The 20,774-nt window shown below is 43.0% G+C and overlaps 1 protein-coding gene across 1 annotated transcript in view; it reads right to left on the bottom strand.

Moving 5' to 3' along the window:
- Positions 1-20,774, bottom strand: part of Vps13D (vacuolar protein sorting 13D) — a 173,928-nt gene that overhangs the window by 69,424 nt on the left and 83,730 nt on the right. Inside the window, exons 39-50 of the mRNA XM_065430344.2 lie at positions 20,497-20,693; positions 20,265-20,344; positions 19,253-19,404; positions 17,936-18,014; positions 16,269-16,429; positions 14,879-15,110; positions 14,045-14,272; positions 13,840-13,907; positions 9,934-10,059; positions 5,799-5,999; positions 2,669-2,780; positions 1,897-2,178 (exon numbers count right to left, since the gene is read on the bottom strand). Coding sequence (XP_065286416.1) covers positions 1,897-2,178; positions 2,669-2,780; positions 5,799-5,999; positions 9,934-10,059; positions 13,840-13,907; positions 14,045-14,272; positions 14,879-15,110; positions 16,269-16,429; positions 17,936-18,014; positions 19,253-19,404; positions 20,265-20,344; positions 20,497-20,693 — 1,918 coding nt within the window. The remainder of the gene's footprint in view (positions 1-1,896; positions 2,179-2,668; positions 2,781-5,798; positions 6,000-9,933; positions 10,060-13,839; positions 13,908-14,044; positions 14,273-14,878; positions 15,111-16,268; positions 16,430-17,935; positions 18,015-19,252; positions 19,405-20,264; positions 20,345-20,496; positions 20,694-20,774) is intronic.

Here is a 20,774-nt window from a genome sequence, read left to right as displayed (position 1 = left end):
AAAACACACTTTCTGCTTGTCATTCAGTGTTGGCCAAAGACATTTAGCCAGAAAATTTGGACTGAGTACTGAAACTTAGCAAGAAAAAATTTTTATTGCGATAGCAATTATATGGACGCTCCAAGCAAATCTTTGCCATCGTTGTTGCTGTAAGATTCCGTATATGTATGCTAAATGCCACGCCAAACCCATATATACTACATGTAGTATATATGGGTTTTACAGCCGCACCATTCTATCACTAAAGTTGCTCATACCATGGTCTTGAATTCTTGACAAAATTATTCCTCAGAATAATGATAATGGCAGCACACAAACAAATGACATGGAACAAAACGCTGACAGTACATGCCATTTATCTTTAATCTTCTCAGACCTAAATATTGACACGTGTACTCGTTTATCTTTTTTGGGTGACCGCTTTTTACCATCTGTCAAATGTTATCGCTCAGCGGGAGACGCACCCTCATGTATCAGAAGTTTCTCGAATGTTATTGATGCTTCTGTCCATTGTCTGTTGTCACCGAAGCTTATGTAATCTGATCGCATGTGCGACGGTAATTGTGTAGAATTTTCTCGAAGACACACGGGAACCAATGATTACTCTGAATCCTTTGATGACCCATGTATAAAAGCAGACACGCTTGACCGGCAGATCAGACTTTCAACGATCGCCGGCCATGTTCACCGCTACTGCTGTGCTCCGAGTGTAACCTGCTTTTGTGGGCACAAGTTCGCCCAATAAAATGTTAGTTTTGTCATTCACAGTTTTACTGCTGTATTATTCACTGCCACTACTACGTGACAATATTCAATGTGCGAAACAATAACGCAACTCAAATCTGAAATTGATGTAATTTTATTGGTACTCCTGTGCATTACCTCCAGGATCAGTCCAGGAAAGAGGTTTGAAGCATACCAGATATGGAAAAGTGGTGGTAAAGCCGTTAAGAAAGATGGTGGCTTTAATTATGAAACATAAACGAAATCATCCGATGGCAGGATTCAAAACAGGACCCCTAGCAAAGTACTAGCTCCTTTTACTTGGTCGGCTTAAGTTTACTTCAATTTATACTGCCACCACAGCTACGGGTCTTACACTTTGTGTAATATTCGGACATATTTTTGTCGCATTAACCACTTCGCCGTTACGGCAAAATTGATATATATTCTCTCTCTCTCTCTCTCTCTCTCTCTCTATATATATATATATATATATATATATATATATATATATATATATATATATATGTTTTGTTGCAGGCAACACTCGTGAACAAAACGTAGATTGCCAAGTCCAGGTTAACTTACCGTTTTTCGTTATCACCATCATAATTTATATCCACTGCAGAGCAATGGCTTGTCTTAGAAATCTACCAACAACACCTTGCTGACTCCTCTGTCTTATGCCTGAAAATTTCCTAGTCATCACACCACCCAATTCTCTGCCATCCTTGCCAGTGTTTTCATTCTCCTGGCACCCATTTTGTTCTACAATAGACCACTAGCATTGTATGGTCTGCCCAATTTTGTTTCTTCCTCTTAACTTCTACTAGAATGTTCGTTACCCCTATTTGATATTTAATCCACACCACTGTCTTCCCATCTCTTAAGTTATGTCTATATTATTTTGTTACATCGGTTGTTTACATGGTTTCTAGCTTCGTCTCAAGCTTCTTTGTTAACCTCCAAGTTACTGCCCCATATGCTAATACTGGTGGAATGCAACATTGCAATGTTTGTCTATATATTATACCTTTAAAAGTTCTCAGTGTTGAAGTCATATTTATTATAGGGGGAAAAGAAAGTTGCAGGAAAAGAAGCATTTTCGAGTTCACCAGTGCCCCTCATTCCCTCAGAAAGCACAAATGGCCCCCCCTACTGCCCGGCACTCACCCCTGAGATCAATTTCCAGCAGTGGCACATCGGCATCCATGCAATCATCAATGATGCAGAGGCAGAAGTAAGAGACTTTGAGTTCAACAGCGGACATGACTATGTCTTGCTTGGCAACATCTGTCTGGGAGGTGCTCATTGCAGTGCTTAAGCAAATGCTGGTGGCAGCATTCTGAGTGAGCCAGAGTGCTGCATCATTGAGGTTGCCACCGCAAGCTTCGAGGCTTCGCAGGCAGTCCTCCCGGGAGAAGCCCATCTCCAGGAGGCTGTCAATGTTCACAGCTGCACCGTGGAAAAAGAAAAAGGGAAAACAAAAACTCGTGCAGATCCCATGCACTGTGTAAATTTGTAGAAGCGAACGCTTTTGCATTCACCCTGCTGCCACAGACAAAAGTGTGCTGATTCATCATGCCATCCCTGCCCTGCCTGCAGTCTCCACTCAGCCACCACGGCCTGATGAGGTCAAAACTTGTGGCAACCGATCGGTGGCATGTCAGGTCCTATGCTCACCTAGTGATGTCATCCCTTGCACTAACCTACTGGCACATATTACTGTCTCCTCTATTGCCTTCTTCCTTTTGGCACTAACCCTTCTCCCTCCTCCCTGCCCTCCTTTCCATCACCACTGACCACAGCATCTAAGCCTCTTTTGTTCCACAGGTTGTGTGGCAGTTGCATTTGGTCACATTTGAGTTAGTCATAGGGCCAATCGCATTTTGCACAGTTAAATTGACCAAAACGAGGAGACCTACTAGAAGCGTGAGGTACTCACAGTCCATTTTGCTGCCACCAAGCAGCCACTCCTTTGGTATTGAGTCCAGGATCCTGAGGAACATCTTAACATCGTTGTAAGAAAGCCTGAGGTTGAGGTTCATTGTTCCCACCTGCATTAGAAAAATTGTTAAAGGAACAGGTAAAAATTTTCACAGTACCATGATCTGTAGTTACACAAGCAGATAAACCTGGAATTATTGCATACATGCCGGTACTCAAGCACACACCTTGTTGCTTCTTCCTCGCATCATTACCCTTTTTGCATTCAAACAACAAATAGCAGAGTCCTTCTTTTTTCTTACTTTAATAGCATGGTACAACATGCAGCTACGAGCACTAAAGAGGGAGGGCGTCTAATGGTAATCTGTTAGTTCTGAAAGTGTAATAAAAAAGACATTAGGTCCCGACTTTCTTTATGACCAAAGCCATACATTACTTACCCAAGCATAAACAAATGTTCCTTTGCCATCCAACTGTGGAATGGGAAGTTTGTTCACAATACAGTCGCCAACTGATTTTTCGGACTCCAAAAATTCGGACATGCTCGATTATTCTGTCTGCTTTGCGGCACCGCCATGCTCCCCATAGACCATAATGTATAACAACTGCCGAAAGTTCGGACACCTTGCAACCTCTTGTCCGATTTTTTGGACGCTCCTTGAGCCAACTCGATCGAGAGCACCACGCACTGACTCTGACCGGTGCATGGTTCGACTTGCTGAACGCTATTTTTGTATTGAACGGAGCCTCCTTGCTGCCCCACGAAGTGGCGCTACTGCAAATCCCCGCTCATCATCGTTTCTGCCTGGTTCATAGCTACAGCAGTTCCGGTCTCAGCTTAGTAAGCCATGTCAAGACAATACAGCAGCTGATTTGTTTCTTTCTTTGTGTACGACGCTGCGAGTAAGCCATGTTTTTCGTTTGTGCAACTGGTGACGGCGTGGTGATGTTTCCCTTGTGTGCTATGTCAAGGTTGCGGTGATGCAACGCGGCATATGGAAACATAGCGTCAAGTGTCTAATGGCGCCTACAGTGCCTGCGCAGACTGCGCTGGGGAATGCTGGCAAGCGGTTGCCAGGAGGCCTAGGATTTGTTGCCTTCAGATGTGCTCTCTACTGACGCCGAAAATGTTCTGCAGAGACCTGCACAGCGGTTGCATTGCGATTCCGGACACCGTCTCATTTGACAGTTTCACAGGTGCTGATACTGCTGTACTGACATGCGCAGAACTAGACGACGGCGAGATCATTCATCAGGTTTCTGCTGCACCGCCGAACGATGACTCCGATCAGAAGATGACACACCATGTGCAATGCTGCCGTCGCATGCGGAGCGTGTACAAGCAGTGACTGTGCTTTCAGCCACCTATAGTGACCGTACGACCCTCTCCGAGATTCAGGCTTATCTGATTGCGCGTAAACGGAACAGCGTGCAACGCACGCCGCATTCGCAATTTCTTCAAGCCTACTGGCGAGCCCGAATAAGTGCGTAGAAATAAAGGATTTCCTTTTTTTTTTTCTTAATCTGCTTTTTTGGACACCTGTTTATTCTGACATTTCCGCAGTCCCTGTGAGGTCCGAATAAACGGTGGGCGACTGTAATCCCATGTGTATTAGGTATTAGGCCTTCTGCATGGGTGATATTCGCTAAAGTTCTAAACATAAAAAACATATGCTGCACTTTCCACACAGGCATGTCAGAAAAAGGAAAGCTGCAGCAGCAGCACATTTCAGCTCCGGCCGCTTGTCAGCGACGCGCACTCTACACCGAATGCGTGCACATAGTCAATCTTTGGCTGTTCAGTTTGTGTGTGCAAAGTAATTTTTTGTATGACTCCAACATAGTGAAAAAGTTGTTTCCAGAATTTTGCGGTATGCTGCATACAACTGAAATTATATCTATATTTGAAATTTCATGATGTTTAAGGCCATGGGTATATTTCACATTCGCCAATTGTGGTGCGTGTCGTGAAATGCAGATATCACGTGTGCAACTTTCGTTCGTCTGTAAGCTATGTTCTGCAAATTTAGTTTGGAGCTTTCATTCTTTACATCCACACGTAACTTTTGCCATTCCTACTAGTATGCGAACATAAAACTTGGTAGGCGCTCACAGTAGTTGCCGTGACTGATCGTATGTGAATGCAAACTCTGCTGCAAGTGTGCCGCCTTTAGTTCAGCCTGCGAGCATGATTTAAAGCTCATTGTCCGTTTAATAGTCTATGGATACGCACATATCAAGGGTGAGCTTTTCGCGACAGCATGTGGCCCGACAACCCCCTGCTAGCTAGGCCTACAGCGCTGTCTCGTCGGTAGTTGGCGAGCGAAGTTGCGGTTTGGTGCCGAGTCAACAAAATGCTTAAAGGTGGCTGCATACGGAAGGCACTTCGAATGTGGAGGAACCACCTCAACAACAAAAGTGAGGCTACGGGTAGCACACGCAATGCTTGAAGGGTAGAAACTTCATTCGCAGTTGCCATGTTTTCGATATTAAGCCCGTGGACACAAGGATCAGTCCGAAAAATGTAACACAGCACTATAGAGTTCGTGGAATGTCTGTCTCCATTCTACATTGACTCTGTGGGGTTGGTGGTGATATGGGAAGTCCGAATAATCAAGCGGGCCTAAAAAAAAATTATATGTTTAAAAAAATTGGTAGGTGACTTACTTTCTTCTATAGCACTTTTTCTTCCTGTGTTCATTTGTTTGCTTTGTGCGAAGACGATGGGTCCTCGGACGTTAACCTTTCAATATTGGTAATTTAAACAGATGCAAACAACCTGGTCACAGGCTTCGATTCTCGTATACATGAGCATGCTTGGTCTACATGTTTTGGTTATAGCGCAATAGTACCATATATATTGCGGAAAGTCGCGTCTTTGGCGACTTACCTTATCAGCTGTCTACACTGTAACACATACCTATATCTTTCTTTCTTATGTCATGCACTATTTTTGGTTGCGATTGCAAATCACTGAATGAACTGAATGATTGAATGAATGAATGAGGCTCATAGTTTAAGAGAAGTCCAACTACACTTTTCAGAACTGCCGTTTTTGTTTTCTTTACCAGCCACTTTATATTCGGGCTGGGCGCATCAACCCTGCAATGTGTGTGATGGATGCTTACCTGCAAGACATGTCCGAATTTGGTATCAGGTGGTGTGGAATCTCGGTCCACGAGATCAATGTAGACGCTGATGGGGTCTATAATGGACAGTGCAGTGTCATCCTCCAGGCCCAGAATGCATGAGAACACTTCTAAGTTCTGGAGGTTGCAGGACAGGGGTCTCTCAGTATGTGCTTTATGGTAGGACAGCACTGCCGTTGACTGCAAAACAGAATTATAGACCACTAATTCACATACAGACGAACAAAATGGGTTGGTGCATATACGGCAGCCACTAAGAAGTCATGATCGGCAGCTTACCGCTATCCTTAAAAAAGGAAAATGAGCAATTATATGGGGAGAAAACTAGAAGGACAATGAACAACTTGAGAAAAAGCTAAGAATCACGGCAAAAGCGATGGAAATTGAAATTATAGATGTAGCTTTAAAGGACAGAAACACAGTGGATGGCGATGTGAACTAGAGACACAGAGCAGGAGGTTGTAATTAATACTTTAGCTGAAATCAAAGGAAAGTAATCGAATTGGACAGGACAGGTAATGCATACAGCAGGTAATCAGTTGTCTACATTAGAACATCCCTACATTAGAATTGCAGAATGGGTACCAAGGGAAGGAAAACACAGAGAACTAGGTGGTGTGATGAAATAATAAAATTTTCAGACATAGGACAGAGTCAGCTGGTACAAAATAGGGGTAATTAGAACAGCTAGGGAAGGCCTTCATCCTGCAGTGGACGTACAATAGGGTGATTATGATGAATTCCCAAGTTCTGTAAAGCACCGAGTCATGAAAGAAAGAGAAACACCCAATTTGAACTTGCTAACCTAGTGAAAATGAAAAGAAAGCATATTGGTGGATACAAAGCTGTCAGCTTAAACCAAGACAAGGCCTATGACCAAATAAATAGAATAACAGAAAAATCCTAAGCAACCAAGTGATAGTTACAGAACAAAAAATACCAATCACTCTCTTTACGTCAACGAAGAGAAAAGGGCAGGTATAAAGTAGCAATTCCTTTCTCTCAATTCTATTCCTTTCTTATCATCCACCACTTCCAACCAGCCGATTCTGGCGATAATGCTGGAAGAGTGCCATTCGGATCACTAACGAAGTGTGAGAAGGAAAATAATTTAAATAAAATAATTGCACTGATCACGCTTACGGTTAGCACTCGAAAGAAAGATGCTGATGATATGCAGGACTGTATCACTTTCTACATATTACGAAGTGCAGTTGAGCACTGACACATCAAGTTATACTTAACCAAAATGTTATCCTAAAAATAATTAAAATATGACTGCTGATATCAAAATCATACTGACATCATGTCAAAGCACAGAATCTACCAAAAAAGATAGATACCTATCAAAAGTGATCATATCGATATAGAGCAACCTAATAATTCATACTTTTATTTATTTTTTTATTTATTAATACCTCAAGGGTCCAAAATAGGACATTACATGAGGGGTGGGCATGTAAAAGGCGGGATTGATGATGTGGAAATAAGGAAGATGAGTCGGAACACTCAATGGCAGATCTAAAGCGTGCTGTATCGCGGATGAGTGCAGTTTGTCTGGGAAGGCCATTCCAGTCTCGGGCAGTTCGGACGAAGAATGACTGCAGGAATGTAGTGGTGCGGGCTTGTGGTGGGATTACCGAGTTCGGATGGCCTGTTCGACGAACAGGATGAACCAGCTGGACCAGCTGGCTGTCACGAGGTATGGAATAAAAAAACCTGTGATAAAGGCATAGGCGAGAGATGCGACGACAAGAGGCAAGAGGTGATAGGTCTAGTTTAGATTTTAGTGATGAAACGCTAGTGTGATACGAGTAATCTGAAAGAACAAATCTAGCAGCACGGTTTTGAACGCTTTCAAGGGCTTTAGTGAGTACAATAAGTATCCGGTAATGCACTTCCAGAAGCAGAAGTTTGCAAGCCACTGCTTACACAGAAAAAAACTAAATTTTGATGCGACCTAGCAGCACTGCTTGAAGATGAGAAGTTCAGCCTGTACTCCTCTGACTACATTAAAGACAAGAACTTGTTATTCCGCACTGCACACCTATACAGCAGCAATATTCAATTGTTACTGTGATAACCATTAACATTTGCTCCTGATAGTATCGAGACAGAAGGCTCTTTAATGAAGTGCAGAGAATTCTGTTGTGTATATGTAAATGCCAACATGCTACTCTGCATAGGGAAAGGGATCGGGGACAAAAACGGCCCAGAAGGAGGATGGGAAAGGAAAAAAAGGCAAATGGCAGTACAGTCGCGGTACAAACAGGGGTAAGTGGAAATCACTGGAAGAGGCCCCATTCTGCATACGACTAATGATGATGGTGATGATGATGATGATGATTATGTGATGATGATGGTGGTGGTGGTGATACAGTCTACTGAAACTTCCAGTCGTCTCTTGTAGCTCTATTCTGGACACGCATGGCGGCTGCACAGCCGCCATTATCCGCCATGTTTACTCTCTTATTGGCTGTGGCGAGCTCACGTGCCTTGAAATTTTTGCCGGGAAACGGAAGTTTTGCGAAATGTCATTTTGCGTTTTCATCAAGATGACGAAACGTGACGTGAAGATGCAAATGTTATGGACTAATACATTATTTTTGTCCTTGGCAGATATATTGTGATGTTAGCGCTTCAAAAAGAATGTGAGCGGCAGCGTGCAGAAGCCAGTGCAATGCATCTGCAATTGCGCGTATATGTGGTGGCGATTCAAGATATGCGCCATGCCAGCTTGCTGATTGGCTGAAGGAATATCTCATGAGGAGCGTCACAGGAAGGGCTGTTTCGTAAACGTCATTTTGACGATGCGTGACGTTGCGCTGGGCCGCCATTGCTGAGATTTTCCGCCATAATTTTTGCTGCGACGAGCCGCGCGAATTATGCTAATGGGCAGCCATATGCAATGGCAGCTGAGAGGAATGCGTATCGCCACATTTTCCCCGTCGTTTGGCACTACGAAAATCTTTTGTTCATAACGCGTGCTCATAGTATTTGCATCGCTCTCGGGTGGTGTTGGCATTTGTGTTTGGAGCCATCATTTTTTAAAAGAACGCGTTTATACGAAATAATATTGGTTGAACATAGCAAACTTTCGGCAATGTTGTCCACTTTTCACTGCTGCATTTCTGTTGTAATCAAGATTAATGCCTTTTCGCACAATCAAAAGTTATGACAACGGTCTCTTTCTAATTTACAAAAAGAAATGTACGCAAGGCGGCGCCTTTTTTTTTAGTCGGTGCGAGTAACTAGCGAAATGAACAAGAGATGGCAACGCCGGCGCTTGCGTCGCTCTAGTGGATATCTCTGGCGTGCGCAACGCTATCGGTGATATGCGGCCGTTTCTCAGCCAGCCGAGTCGGGCTGAGTCACTTGCGTTTCACGAGATAGCGATAACGACGCCTAGAGCGTGCGCGCATCACCACTGGTAGGTCGCGTATGTTGTCTTAAGCAAGAAAACAAGCGCGTTGGCGCCAACATGCGATGACTCATTCCGTTTTCCGGGGACACGCATCCTAGCTATTGAAGCAGACGATGGCTTGTACGCAGCAGACGACGGAAGTGAGAAGCGTTTTCGACGGAATAATTATACGCTTTGAGATAGCTGCTTTATTTTTACTGCGGAGGAAAACTGTTTTGCTTTATCGATAACGCTATATTCAGTGCCTTCATTTCAATTTCTTAGGCGAAACGTCAAGTTGGCGTCACGTTACGTAAGCAAAACTGGGCCACCAGCGCCATTTTGTTTGCGTCGCGCCTACGTCACGCATCAAAGAAAATGGCGGAATGTCCAGAATAGCGCCCTTGGTTCTTGAAACTCCTGCAGCTGCGACGAATGCAGCTCCAAGATTATGGCACCCAGGATCCGCAAACCACCATGGTCTCAGCTTAACGTGATAGAGGTCGAAATTGTTGCTTTTATTTTTATTTCTAGCAGATTACAGCTACAGAAGTGATGGCCATACCTGGCAAGGAAAGTGCCAACAAGTCTCCCACTTACAGTTTGCTCCAATTAAGGCACAATGTAGCTGAGATGAACAAATAACTAACACTTACATACTCCAAACACTTTTCCTATGCAACTAAGAAGACAAATTCAGCAACAGCCTACCTTCAGTATAACTGCATTGGTGTCCCATGCAGCAGAATCTTCAACGACAACGATTTCAGTGTCGGTCATATTCAACTTCAGTTCCAAAGGAACCTCTGGAAAAGGCTGCTGTTGCTGTTGCCACTGCTTTAAAAAAAAAGTAGAAAAGAGAATTACAAACACAGCATTTGCAGCCACGAAGCTTCTCAATCACAGAGCTCCTGACCTCTTTACAAGTACCGATCGACTTGCATGCTGCGGTTATTTGGCATCATAAGTATAGTACAAACACAACAAAATACATGCAGCACAGCAAGATGTCGCATCCAGCCTCCACAGGGGTTGCTAGTTCAACTTTACCGTGCTGAAATGAAAATAGGAAACAGTGCACACGACCATTCCAATGTTTGCATATGAAATCTTCCATTTGCTGAACAAGCTTGGAACGTGCTTGGAGGTTCTGCATATTCTATTCCTTTAATTATGATAAACTCAAATAAACTTCGAAACTCGAATTCTATTAGCAGTAAGAATTCGGTCAGCCCCCTTGCGAAAGGCCTCGAGCAATGCACCAAGCAATCAGATCAGATTTCATGTTTGACTAAAGTGCAGTAGAACAGAAACGTAAATTCTTTTACAGCCAACAGATGTCAGGGAAATCTAACGAAGCTTGCTGTTGGGCAAACTATAGCGAGGGTTCACTGTCTGGTTTTTACAATTGTTGTGCGTGCATGCATGACCAATATTGCTGACGGGACTGCCTGTGAAAATAAGACGGATGGGAAGACTACTATTAGAGGCACATGCTGCTTGTGAAATTATTTCCAGATATTTCACAGCTTACAGGCATTTAAAGAGATGTTTTGACAAAGGGATACAGGAAAGTACAGACCTTCCTGCATGAAAGTGAATGAACGTGATCATACTGATAAGTGATAATGACATGACCACAGCAGTGATAGCCAAATGAAGATGGCATGTACATAAGAGAAGTTTTGAGAATGCGAGTCTTGTTTTTTTAACAATTCTTTTCGTTTATTTACTTTTCATAGAGATGTTGGCAAAATACTACACCATGACATAAGAGAATTGCATTCATAGTAACAAAAATTTATAAAGAGAACTTTATAAACTAAACCAATAGCACACTCCACAAACATGCCAAGTTTGCAGAATTTGCTGTTCGTGCAGTTCATAAAATTCTCTTGACACATGGCAAAGTAGACACCAGTCAGACTGGCTGCCGCATTAGGAGCGCCTGAAAGAGCATGAGTGATCTTAACCGACAGAAACCAGATTGTATCTAGCACAACACTGCAAGCTGTTTTCAAAGAGACTTCAATATTGAAAAGAAGACCGGATACTACTGCCCCAAAATTATCAGAAGCTTCCTTTATAAGATTGAAAGTCAGAATATGTCAGTTACTTCTATTGCTATGTGCAACAGTGAATTTTTCTTTCTGGAATATTTTGTTTGATACTGCTCTCTTGATCTTTCTGATTTCATGATGGCTTCTCTGCACATTCTCCTTATATAGTAATGAGATCTTAAAAGTAGAAGCATAACGTAATAAAGATGTCAGTTGAGCCTAGCACATTGTACTGTCTCCTTGTGCAGTCCTGTGTGCGCTGAAGTTTGTTGTGAATAGGTACCAACTAGCTCGTCAATGCATCCTGCTGAAGGGAAACTGCACTGTAACTCTTTTCGTACCGCACCCATCGGGCATCGTTAGCTCGCTAACAATGGTTTGAAATGCCGTATTTGGAACCTTCCGCACCGTTCATGGATACACTGCACTATCGGACATGAAGGAGGACTACATTTTTGTTTGCTAGGCAGTTCGCTTTTTCACCCAGGCGGTAATTTTTGAACACGCTCCACAGTTTTGGCGATCATCAAGTACAAAGAAAATGGCCGCCAGCTATCGATGATTTGAAACACCACTTTCGAGACCTTCGGCGCTGCTCACTCACACTCTGCACCATAGGACATAAAAGATAATTATATTCTTGTTTGCTAAGCAGTTCGTCTTTTCCCTGCCAGGCATTAATCTTTTAATGCATTCCGCAGTTTCGTGATCGTCTAAGTAGGAAGCAAGAATGGCCGCCTCCAGGAGTGGCGCGCGCGCTTCGAAAGATCGCAGGTCTCACAATTCCACTGCGTTTGTGGCTGACTGTATCCATGGATCGAGCAGCAGCGAGTCTGAGGATGCTGCCTTTTCGTCAGACTTTGACTCTGAGAGCGACGATGAGGCAAGCCAGCCCGGAACATCGGCAGCTGCAGCCTGGCATGCCAAACTGTATTGCTTGCACTTAAATTTTCGTAGTGGAATAGCTGCTCAATTAAAAATTTTGATTTTCTTTGGCGATAGTGCCTATTAGACAGCAAAACATTTTGTATATCTAATAATTTTTTTTCAATACGTTCCTTTGTAGATACAAGCATGTCTTTACAAACTTTGTCCAATTTTATCCCACAATCTTGATTGTTGTTGGCTTTGTTGGCTTCTTATGATACGACTAATAAAAATCGGGCCCCTCGGTTACCCCCTTTCTTCTCTAATCTTGTTTCTGGCAATTTAGATCTTTTTTATGACACATCTCATGAATAATACTTATGCATGAAAAGTGCATTCATATTGCATTTTGTTTACGTATTACACAAAATATTGAGTGCAGTAGTTCCTTCAGAAAAAATAAATCGCGTGTAACCTGCAATAAACACCTATTTTTTCCATGGTAGGGAAAGAGAAACACAAGCAGTACCCTATTTACTCGATTCTAACGCGCCCTTAATTGTAACGTGCATCCATTTTCTAAGACCAAAAAAAGAAAAATGAAAACGGCCTCGAATATAATGCACACTCGTTCGCCGTGACCTAAATAAAACAAAGGTCTCTTAGAGTACAGCGCAGCTCATTCTTTCATACAGAAATACAACTTTCTCTCATTTGGAAAAAACAAAAGGTTTACTCCCTATGCACAATAGTTGCGATAAATAAAAAAAGTCGCAGTTTCACCTGAGAGGCGAAGTATCGATTACGATAGCAAATTAGTAGAAAGCCATACGAAAAGTAAGGATAGTAGTTTTAGAGGCCATATAAACTTTTAAACACTCGCTTACTAACTAAATTAACAAGTACTGTGTCACACGCGCACAAGCAAACATGAACACATCTCACTCAATGAGTGCGGAAACTATTTAAACGTTGGAGCAAGGAAGTGCAGTAGCAGGAGTGAGGGGATTGACTTTTGTGCAGCCTCTCGTTTCAACGCGAACTAAGCAATGAGAACACAGCGCGGTGCGCCTAGATGCATAGACTCTTGCCTCCGTCGCAGATCGCTTTTAAGATAGGGGCCGCGCCGTACATAGTAGCCACCGGTGTAGAACGCCTCTCCTGTTTGTGCCAGCCCTGCATGCAAGTTTCGGGAACTCCGAACACCCGTGAAGCGGCCCAATTTCCATCGGTCTCCGCACACGTGATCGCTTTCCTTTTAATTGCAGCATCATGATGAACTCGGCATGTCTTTGCAGTCGGCACTTCCATGCCGATAGAGCAAACGCAGAAAACGGGAAGACAGACGGTGTACTGACCTAAGCCAAGGGAAGCATTGCCTAAGCACACATACTACAGCACATGGAGGAAGCTACGGCAGCTAGGCTCGAAGCACGTAAGAGGCGGCCATTTTGAAATGCCGATGGCAATATGGTAATGCAGATTTAGGGTCATGCTAGATTCTAATGCGCACGCAATTTTTGGACCCGTTTTATCGTAAAAAAGTGCGCGTTAGATTCGAGTAAATAAGGTATGTTGATCCCATTGGTGCTAACTGTATTTTTTATCATGGGCGACATATAGATATGTGACGCGTATTTTAATTGGAAACGAAGTGCAACAGGCAAGAAATATATGCGATTTACACTACCTTGGTCATGCGTCGTACTGAGGACTGGTTCTGTGAGATATGCAAATCCGCTGATGTGGGCTGCTTAGCTGAAAATGCACGGAAGGCAACAGTAATGTAAACAGAGCGGTGACAAACTCACATTATTGTGTTGAAAAAGTAAGCAAAGCCTTCCGTGTGCCCATAACAATGAGCGCAAAGTGTTTGGCAAAGAAAGCATCCTTACCACCGGACAAAACTTGGTGCTCGTCGCGCAGAGAAAGGAACTCAGCAAGTTCGCTGATCCAGCTGAAAATGGCCATGACGCGCATGTTGTTCAGCAGGACAGTGAAGCGTGCTGCGTTGTGCGTGATTCGGTAGTGGATCTCAGCCTGCAACACTTTTTCCTTCGAGGCATTCTTTGTTGGTAAGAGGATATTGGTGAACACGTTGGGTCGGTTGTTTACCGGTGCATCTAGAAGTGAACCACGACAAAATTCAGGCACGCACTGTTTGAACAAATGTTTTAAATTTCAGCCCAACGTGCACGTCTGTATACAGAGCATGCTACTTCAGGCAGGTGTGTTGAAGCAGCAAATTTGCAAACAAGCTTGATACAAAATAACCAATGTTCCTAAGAATCCTTAAGAACAATGGTTCAATCGCAAAACATTTTTAAAATTAGTTTGCCCTATGTAAAACATTTTATTGCATGTGAATTCAAAGTTCTGTGTCCTACATAAAGTTAAAATAATTGCAATAATATAGTCCATGACTGCAATTGAGCACATCTGGAGATATAGTAACATATATTGTGAGCTGACTGCAGCCTTATCAAACATTATTGCACAGGAAGAAGCTCAAATAAGGATATAAAACCGACAATGCTACAATGATGAGACAAACAGAACACCACCTTGCTTACGTACATCAACCTGTCTTGCATTGTTTCTTTTCTTGCTTTTCTTTTTTTGCTTTCGCTACTTTTAGCTGACACCCAATCTGAACTTTAACTTCACTACCAAGCATATCATCTCCTGAAACACTTTTAAAACGAAGCACGACCTGAGGGACAGCTTACCTTTAAAGCGTGTGTCCAGTATGCGTATCTCGTGAGAGACCAGATCAATGTCATTTGACTGGTCAGAGAACCGCTCCAACGTGAGCTTGGAGCGAATGAGCTCCACTTTTGCCAGAGTGGACTCTGCATTGGCGCAGTGCAGTCGTGCATGGGCATGGACAAGCTCCAAGGTCACATTCACCAGAGCCATGCGTATGGCTAAGAAAGTCCAGCTGTTGCCGTTGTGGCCTCCCTGCTGGTAAGGGGCATGAAAAAAATGAGGCTTTATGTTGTGATACGACGCGCGCTACTGGACTGTGTGGCCACATTAAATGTGATAGCTATTCTTTGGCTACCTCCTAGCTAAAATTTTGTTGTCTCGCACCGATAAGCGAAGTAGTGCTAAGAGGAAAGTGGAGAATGCAAAGCTTGACGTCAAAGGTTGGGAAGAGGCATTGACATCATTCGAAAGGCAGCCAGATGCGGGGGAAAAGGAGGAAAAGAAAGACATGCGGGACAAAAAATAGATTTAGTTATCATGAGCAGGAGATAGAAGTTGAATAAAATGTCTCTCTAACATTCAAAGTTTGTCATGCCATCATAAATGATAAAAAAATTCAAGTCTCATACATCTATGTTGATTAGCTTTGAAATGCGGTAGCATTCCTTCGTAATTAGCCAGCTCCATGAGCATAAACTGAGCAATAGATTAGCTAATTGTGTCGGACAAACAGGGTCAAACATGAGCAAATGCGTGACTTAGAAATGCTACCTAATTTCAAAGCTAATCACAAGAGATGAATGCTGCTTTAATTTTTGATGAGCTAACTGAAGCACGAGAAACATAACACCCTTACTTTGGTGTCACACTGTGACCGGAATTTAGATACAAGAATAACTTATTGTCTAAAATAAAGGTTTGTTGTTTACCATACTAATCTCTTTGCACAAGACAAACATTGTGACAATTCTACAAGGGTAATCAAAGAGCAGAGATTGATTCAACATTTTAAAATTGAAGCACGTCGCGGGGAGGTTGCGAAAGACATCATAGAGGGGGACTCTCCATTAATTTCAACCACCTGGGGTTTTTTAATGTGCAACCAAATTTCATAAGTACACAAGCGTTCTTGCATTTTGTCCCCATAAGAATGTGGCCCCAGTAGCCCAGAAGTGAACCCACCACCTTGTGCTTAGCAGCAGAATGCTACTATGTACAGCCACATTGGATCACCCAACACAGTGGGTGAACCAACATTTTTTTTTAGTGTTGCTTTAGGACAAACGCAAAAAAATAAAGACAACACAATGCTGTTGCAGTCAACAAATAGCGAGCTCCCACAGCCAATGAATAACAGTCTAGGATTTTAGCGACATTACAATGATGAAAATCAAGTTATTACAGGCTCACCTGTTCTGGAAACAGCTCGACAAGGGTCAAATTGGATGCGGAAGTGCGCTCCACTGTCTCCCCGAGGTTGCGACTCAGGATTCCGTGGACCAAGGCATACTGGCTGCGATCCAGAGTGACGTGTACCGAAGAAAAGTTTCCTTCAACCGTCCAGTCGGGCACTGAAATCAAATGCGACCCATATGGGAAAAACGTGTAGTAACACTCACAACAAAGCACAGAAACTTTCTCATATGACAAAGGTGAAAGGGCTTCAAGTGCACTGAAAAGCCCAATTTTTAGCTCTACTTTACTGCACAATTTTTTCCCCTTTATGCTAATTTGGTCATGAAGTTGTGGCATATACAGGGAGAATGCTCCTTGCAGAATCATGGGTTTATTAATGGCAAAAAAATCAGCCTAACTCCCGGAATTTCTTTGGTGATGAACTCCTTTAATGTGAGAGCAGGAGGCTCTCACAGCAAAGGCTGTTTTGAAGAAATTCTTTCCGATGCACACAACATTGTCATTGTCCACTACGGCATTGAATGTTGTGACCTTTGAAGTTCATGCAGGGACACCACTTCTCTCAGTGTCAGTGTGATGTCCGAAACATTGCACAGATATCCAATTGTGAACATTGCACAATAGCTCAGTGTTTAGTGCGTCAAGCTCCGAAGGGCACAGTGCCGCAATGACATGAGTCAGGATTGCAGTGATGATGGTGGGCAGGTTTGTTACATGCATGTAAGTGCTAATTTAGCAAGTCTGAGCGCATGTTGCCGATGTCTGTACATAACACATAATGCGTTGCAACATCTTAGGCATTCGTCTTAGGTCTTCATCAAAAATGGCATTGTCATCCTCGGCAGGTTAGTTTTAACAGGTTAGTGGAGTGATGTCGCATGCGGTCGTGGTCGGTGGCAGTTGGCTCTAAAGGCGGAGACTGACCGGCTGACCTGCTCTTCTAAAACCACGAACACACGCCGCTTACAACACCTACGCATTTTGCTGAGTTCTCTGAAGGCTCTCTAACCTCTCACTCCCCCAACACCCTCCTATATCCTTTTTTCTTTCCTTCTTTATTTATTTCTTTCCTGCCGCCTTCCCCTCTCCCACTCTTGTCCCCTCATCTAAGAAACCACGCCCAGATATGTCAAATGACAACGCTGATTTTCCTTTCTGTCTTTCCCTTTACAGCCAGCCTCCACCGACAAAACTTGTGATGTCACTATACTAACCTGTTAAAATCAACCTGCCAAGGATCACAAGACTGCCTTTTATGAAGATAGGTCCTCCTATCGAAACATTGGCCAGCCTCTCTGAGGCACCTTATCTCTGTTTACAACCTGCTAGGTAAGACAGTTTCCTGAGCATGAGTGTCTGCAGCGCAAGCAATGCAGTGGCGACAGCGGACGAAATTTTCTTTTTCTTCGCCCCATGACAGGCGTGAAGCCAAGGATGAGGCAGGCAATGGCCTCATGACCGCAGCTGTCGTCGTCATCCTAGTCAGCACTCGATGGTCAGACAGGCAGAGTAGACCAAGTTTTAAGCATTTAACTGCTGTTGTAGTTAAAGTGTTATTTATTGAAACAGTAACTACACAAAAGAAATAAACTGAGTATAAGCTGAATCCGATTGCACCAATACTCTCTCATCCCACATTTTGCAACGGTACAAGGACTCACCGAAATGGTTGAAAGCAGAGTCCAGGTTCTTTTCAACTAACAGATGTAACATCAACGTGCGTTTCAGGAGAGGGCCACCCTAGAATCAAAAATAAGACGTGAAGGTCAAGATAATGTTGCAGGCTGCTAGTATAATTTTGTGTTACTGTTAGTGCTTGCTCATCTGGTAAGACTAATACTGCTTTGATGACTAACGCTTTACCTAGAGCTATCTGGCAAAAAATCACTATTTACTGGGATGGTTTTTATATAAGATACACTACAAAGAAGGACAAGCACAAACAACTGCACATGGCACATTGATGGCGCACTATTACACGCATGCATGCAGTAAGTTCGAATTCAGTGCTAACAGGCATACATGAAAAATCTTTCAAATACCTAATGTCACAGAAAAGTGAAAAAACTGTTGCAACAGATGCTGATTACAACAAAGGTTGATTATACAGTGAAGCGCTTCATGTTGACCAGGCAAGCAAGCAAACTGGCCCCTTACACAATGCTGGACGCGTTGTGATAGAAATTACACAACTGGACTTAGAAAACCACTTCCAAAATCAGAGCACCATTCCATGGAATGAACAAAAATATCCTATGGATGATCTGCAGTAAAATCACGTAGTAACATATGTGAGCTATGTCTACTTTGTATAAGCCATCTACAGGCAGCATTGTCTATGACATTCCTGTGTCTTGTCGTCACGGTTACATTGAAGCATTGCTTAAACACTCATTTAAAGAAGAGCAAGAATAATCTGCATGCACATCTTGCTGCCCTCTGCACATCTTGTAAATGAATGCCTACATATAATAGATAGGGTAGTTGCTTTTTATGAGCACAAAGCTATACTGTCCCGATAATTGGTGGTTAAGGGGAATGTTTGCCCATGAAAAGTGCAAAAGCTTTTATGCTTTGTGATGTCATGAGACAGTGAGACTGATTTCTAGAATGCATGCTGAACAAAATGTTTTGTTTTTGTTTTGATTCCTTGCTTTCTGCCTAATTGACCTTTTGTTAACACTTCTCACGTCAGAATGTCATCCTATAGCTTGGTATATCAATCCCACAGTTCACTTTTCATCTGTATTTAGACAACTCTAACTTTTCGTTTAGTGTTTCGTTCCACATATTTAGTCGCAAGTAAGCATTTATATTCTTGTTTTCTTTGTTCTATTTTTGTGTGTCAAGCTGATCGAACTTGTGCAACGGTAATAAGGAGCCATAATTCAGTTACTGCAAAGAAATACAGAGAGGCAAAGAAAGCTGGTAGCTCTCCCTAGCTGATGACGCTGACATGATGGCAAGTCGAAACTCACATTCTTTTTGATGAAGATGGATGGAAACTGAACAGTGTATGAACCCTCGGGATGATTCAGTGGCACAGCTTGGCAAGCTGGAACACACACACCAGAATAGACATCCATGTCCACCAGCTCCACATCCATGACTTGCAGAAGGCACTTCTCACCTGAAAGAAGACACACCGTTGCAAACAAAGCAGGTAAACTAACAACAATGCAATAATCAAACGGACATTGCAGAACAGCACCCAAAAGCAGGCAAGCAAAGCCAACTGTAGACATTCTGCCCAACACTTCTGCAGTCTCCCCAATGCTCACCCTTGCACTAAAGGGACACATCAGAAAGCATGAGACAGACCACCTATTCAGCTCTCTCAATTCTTGCACAGAAATGCAATCATGACTTTAACGCCCTATAGATAGGTACTATCTTAGACAAATTAAACATATAAAAAAGAACGCTATGACGTAGGAAGCCTCTTACAAGTAGCAAAAGTAGTGTAGACGGCAAAAGAATGCCAACATCACATAACACAGCAAAAACAGGAATGAAAAATACAATCAATACAAATAAAAAGAACAAAAACGCAATCTAGTTCTCACTGCCTTTTAAATTTGTCAACAAGAGTACTATCGCACTCAGTGTGAGCTACAGTGCGCGATGGTACATGTGTACTATGTGTACAGCAAGCATTAAAAGTTTACAAGGCCTCAGGACCTGAGTACAATAAGAATACTTCCCTGGATTTCAGATTTGAGATTAGTACTAATGTATGCGACCGACATAGCATCGCACTGTTTTAATGATGGCAAGCTAAAACTGGGTTCAAATTTAGCTTTCTCATGGAACCCACACCTTGTAAATTTTTGATGCCAACCGTACCTAGTTGCAGTGCCCATTCGCACCTTTCCATCACTGCTGTTATTTTACTATGAGTTTGCATTCCTATTTTCCATTTATTCAAATTTTGAGTTGAACAGTTTCTTGTCCACTGACATAAGCGCCAAATAAAGTGCTATACTTTACCATCCAGATCATCCAGCACTTTCATGACTTCTTCGGCGCTGATCACAGTGCAGCCCTTCCTTACAGGTTCCAGCTGCGAGCTGGAAAACAAAAATAAGGAAGACAGGTATACGCAGTGCCACATCCCTTCATTTTTGCTTTCACAGAATAAGTTAATGAAGCAATAACTCAGAAAAAATAGTTATGTGGATGTGTAGCCCCTGTACAGTCCATTAGTGTTGACTTGACTCACGTCTCGAGTGAAGCACGCCGTGAGGAAGACGCACTCTTTCCCTCTCCTGTGAAACGAAATGTCGTGGTGATGTTCAGGTTCCCCAGGTTGGCAACGAGCACATCAAAGCTCCTGTACGACTGAGGCACCACAATCACAGGTGAGGCAGCTGTCACCTCCAGCTGAACTCTGGGCGCTCTGCAGGCCTCTAGATTCATCTGCACATGAGACAAGAGGAAAACCACAGTTTTTGAGCATCTCCCTTCCAGAGGGCCTAAAACCTGCACTTATAAAAAGGC

The sequence above is a fragment of the Dermacentor albipictus genome, chromosome 2, assembly GCF_038994185.2.
Source record: "Dermacentor albipictus isolate Rhodes 1998 colony chromosome 2, USDA_Dalb.pri_finalv2, whole genome shotgun sequence".
NCBI lineage: Eukaryota > Metazoa > Arthropoda > Arachnida > Ixodida > Ixodidae > Dermacentor > Dermacentor albipictus.
Note: the sequence above shows the minus strand (reverse complement) of the source record. Positions and strands in the feature narration are given on the sequence as shown.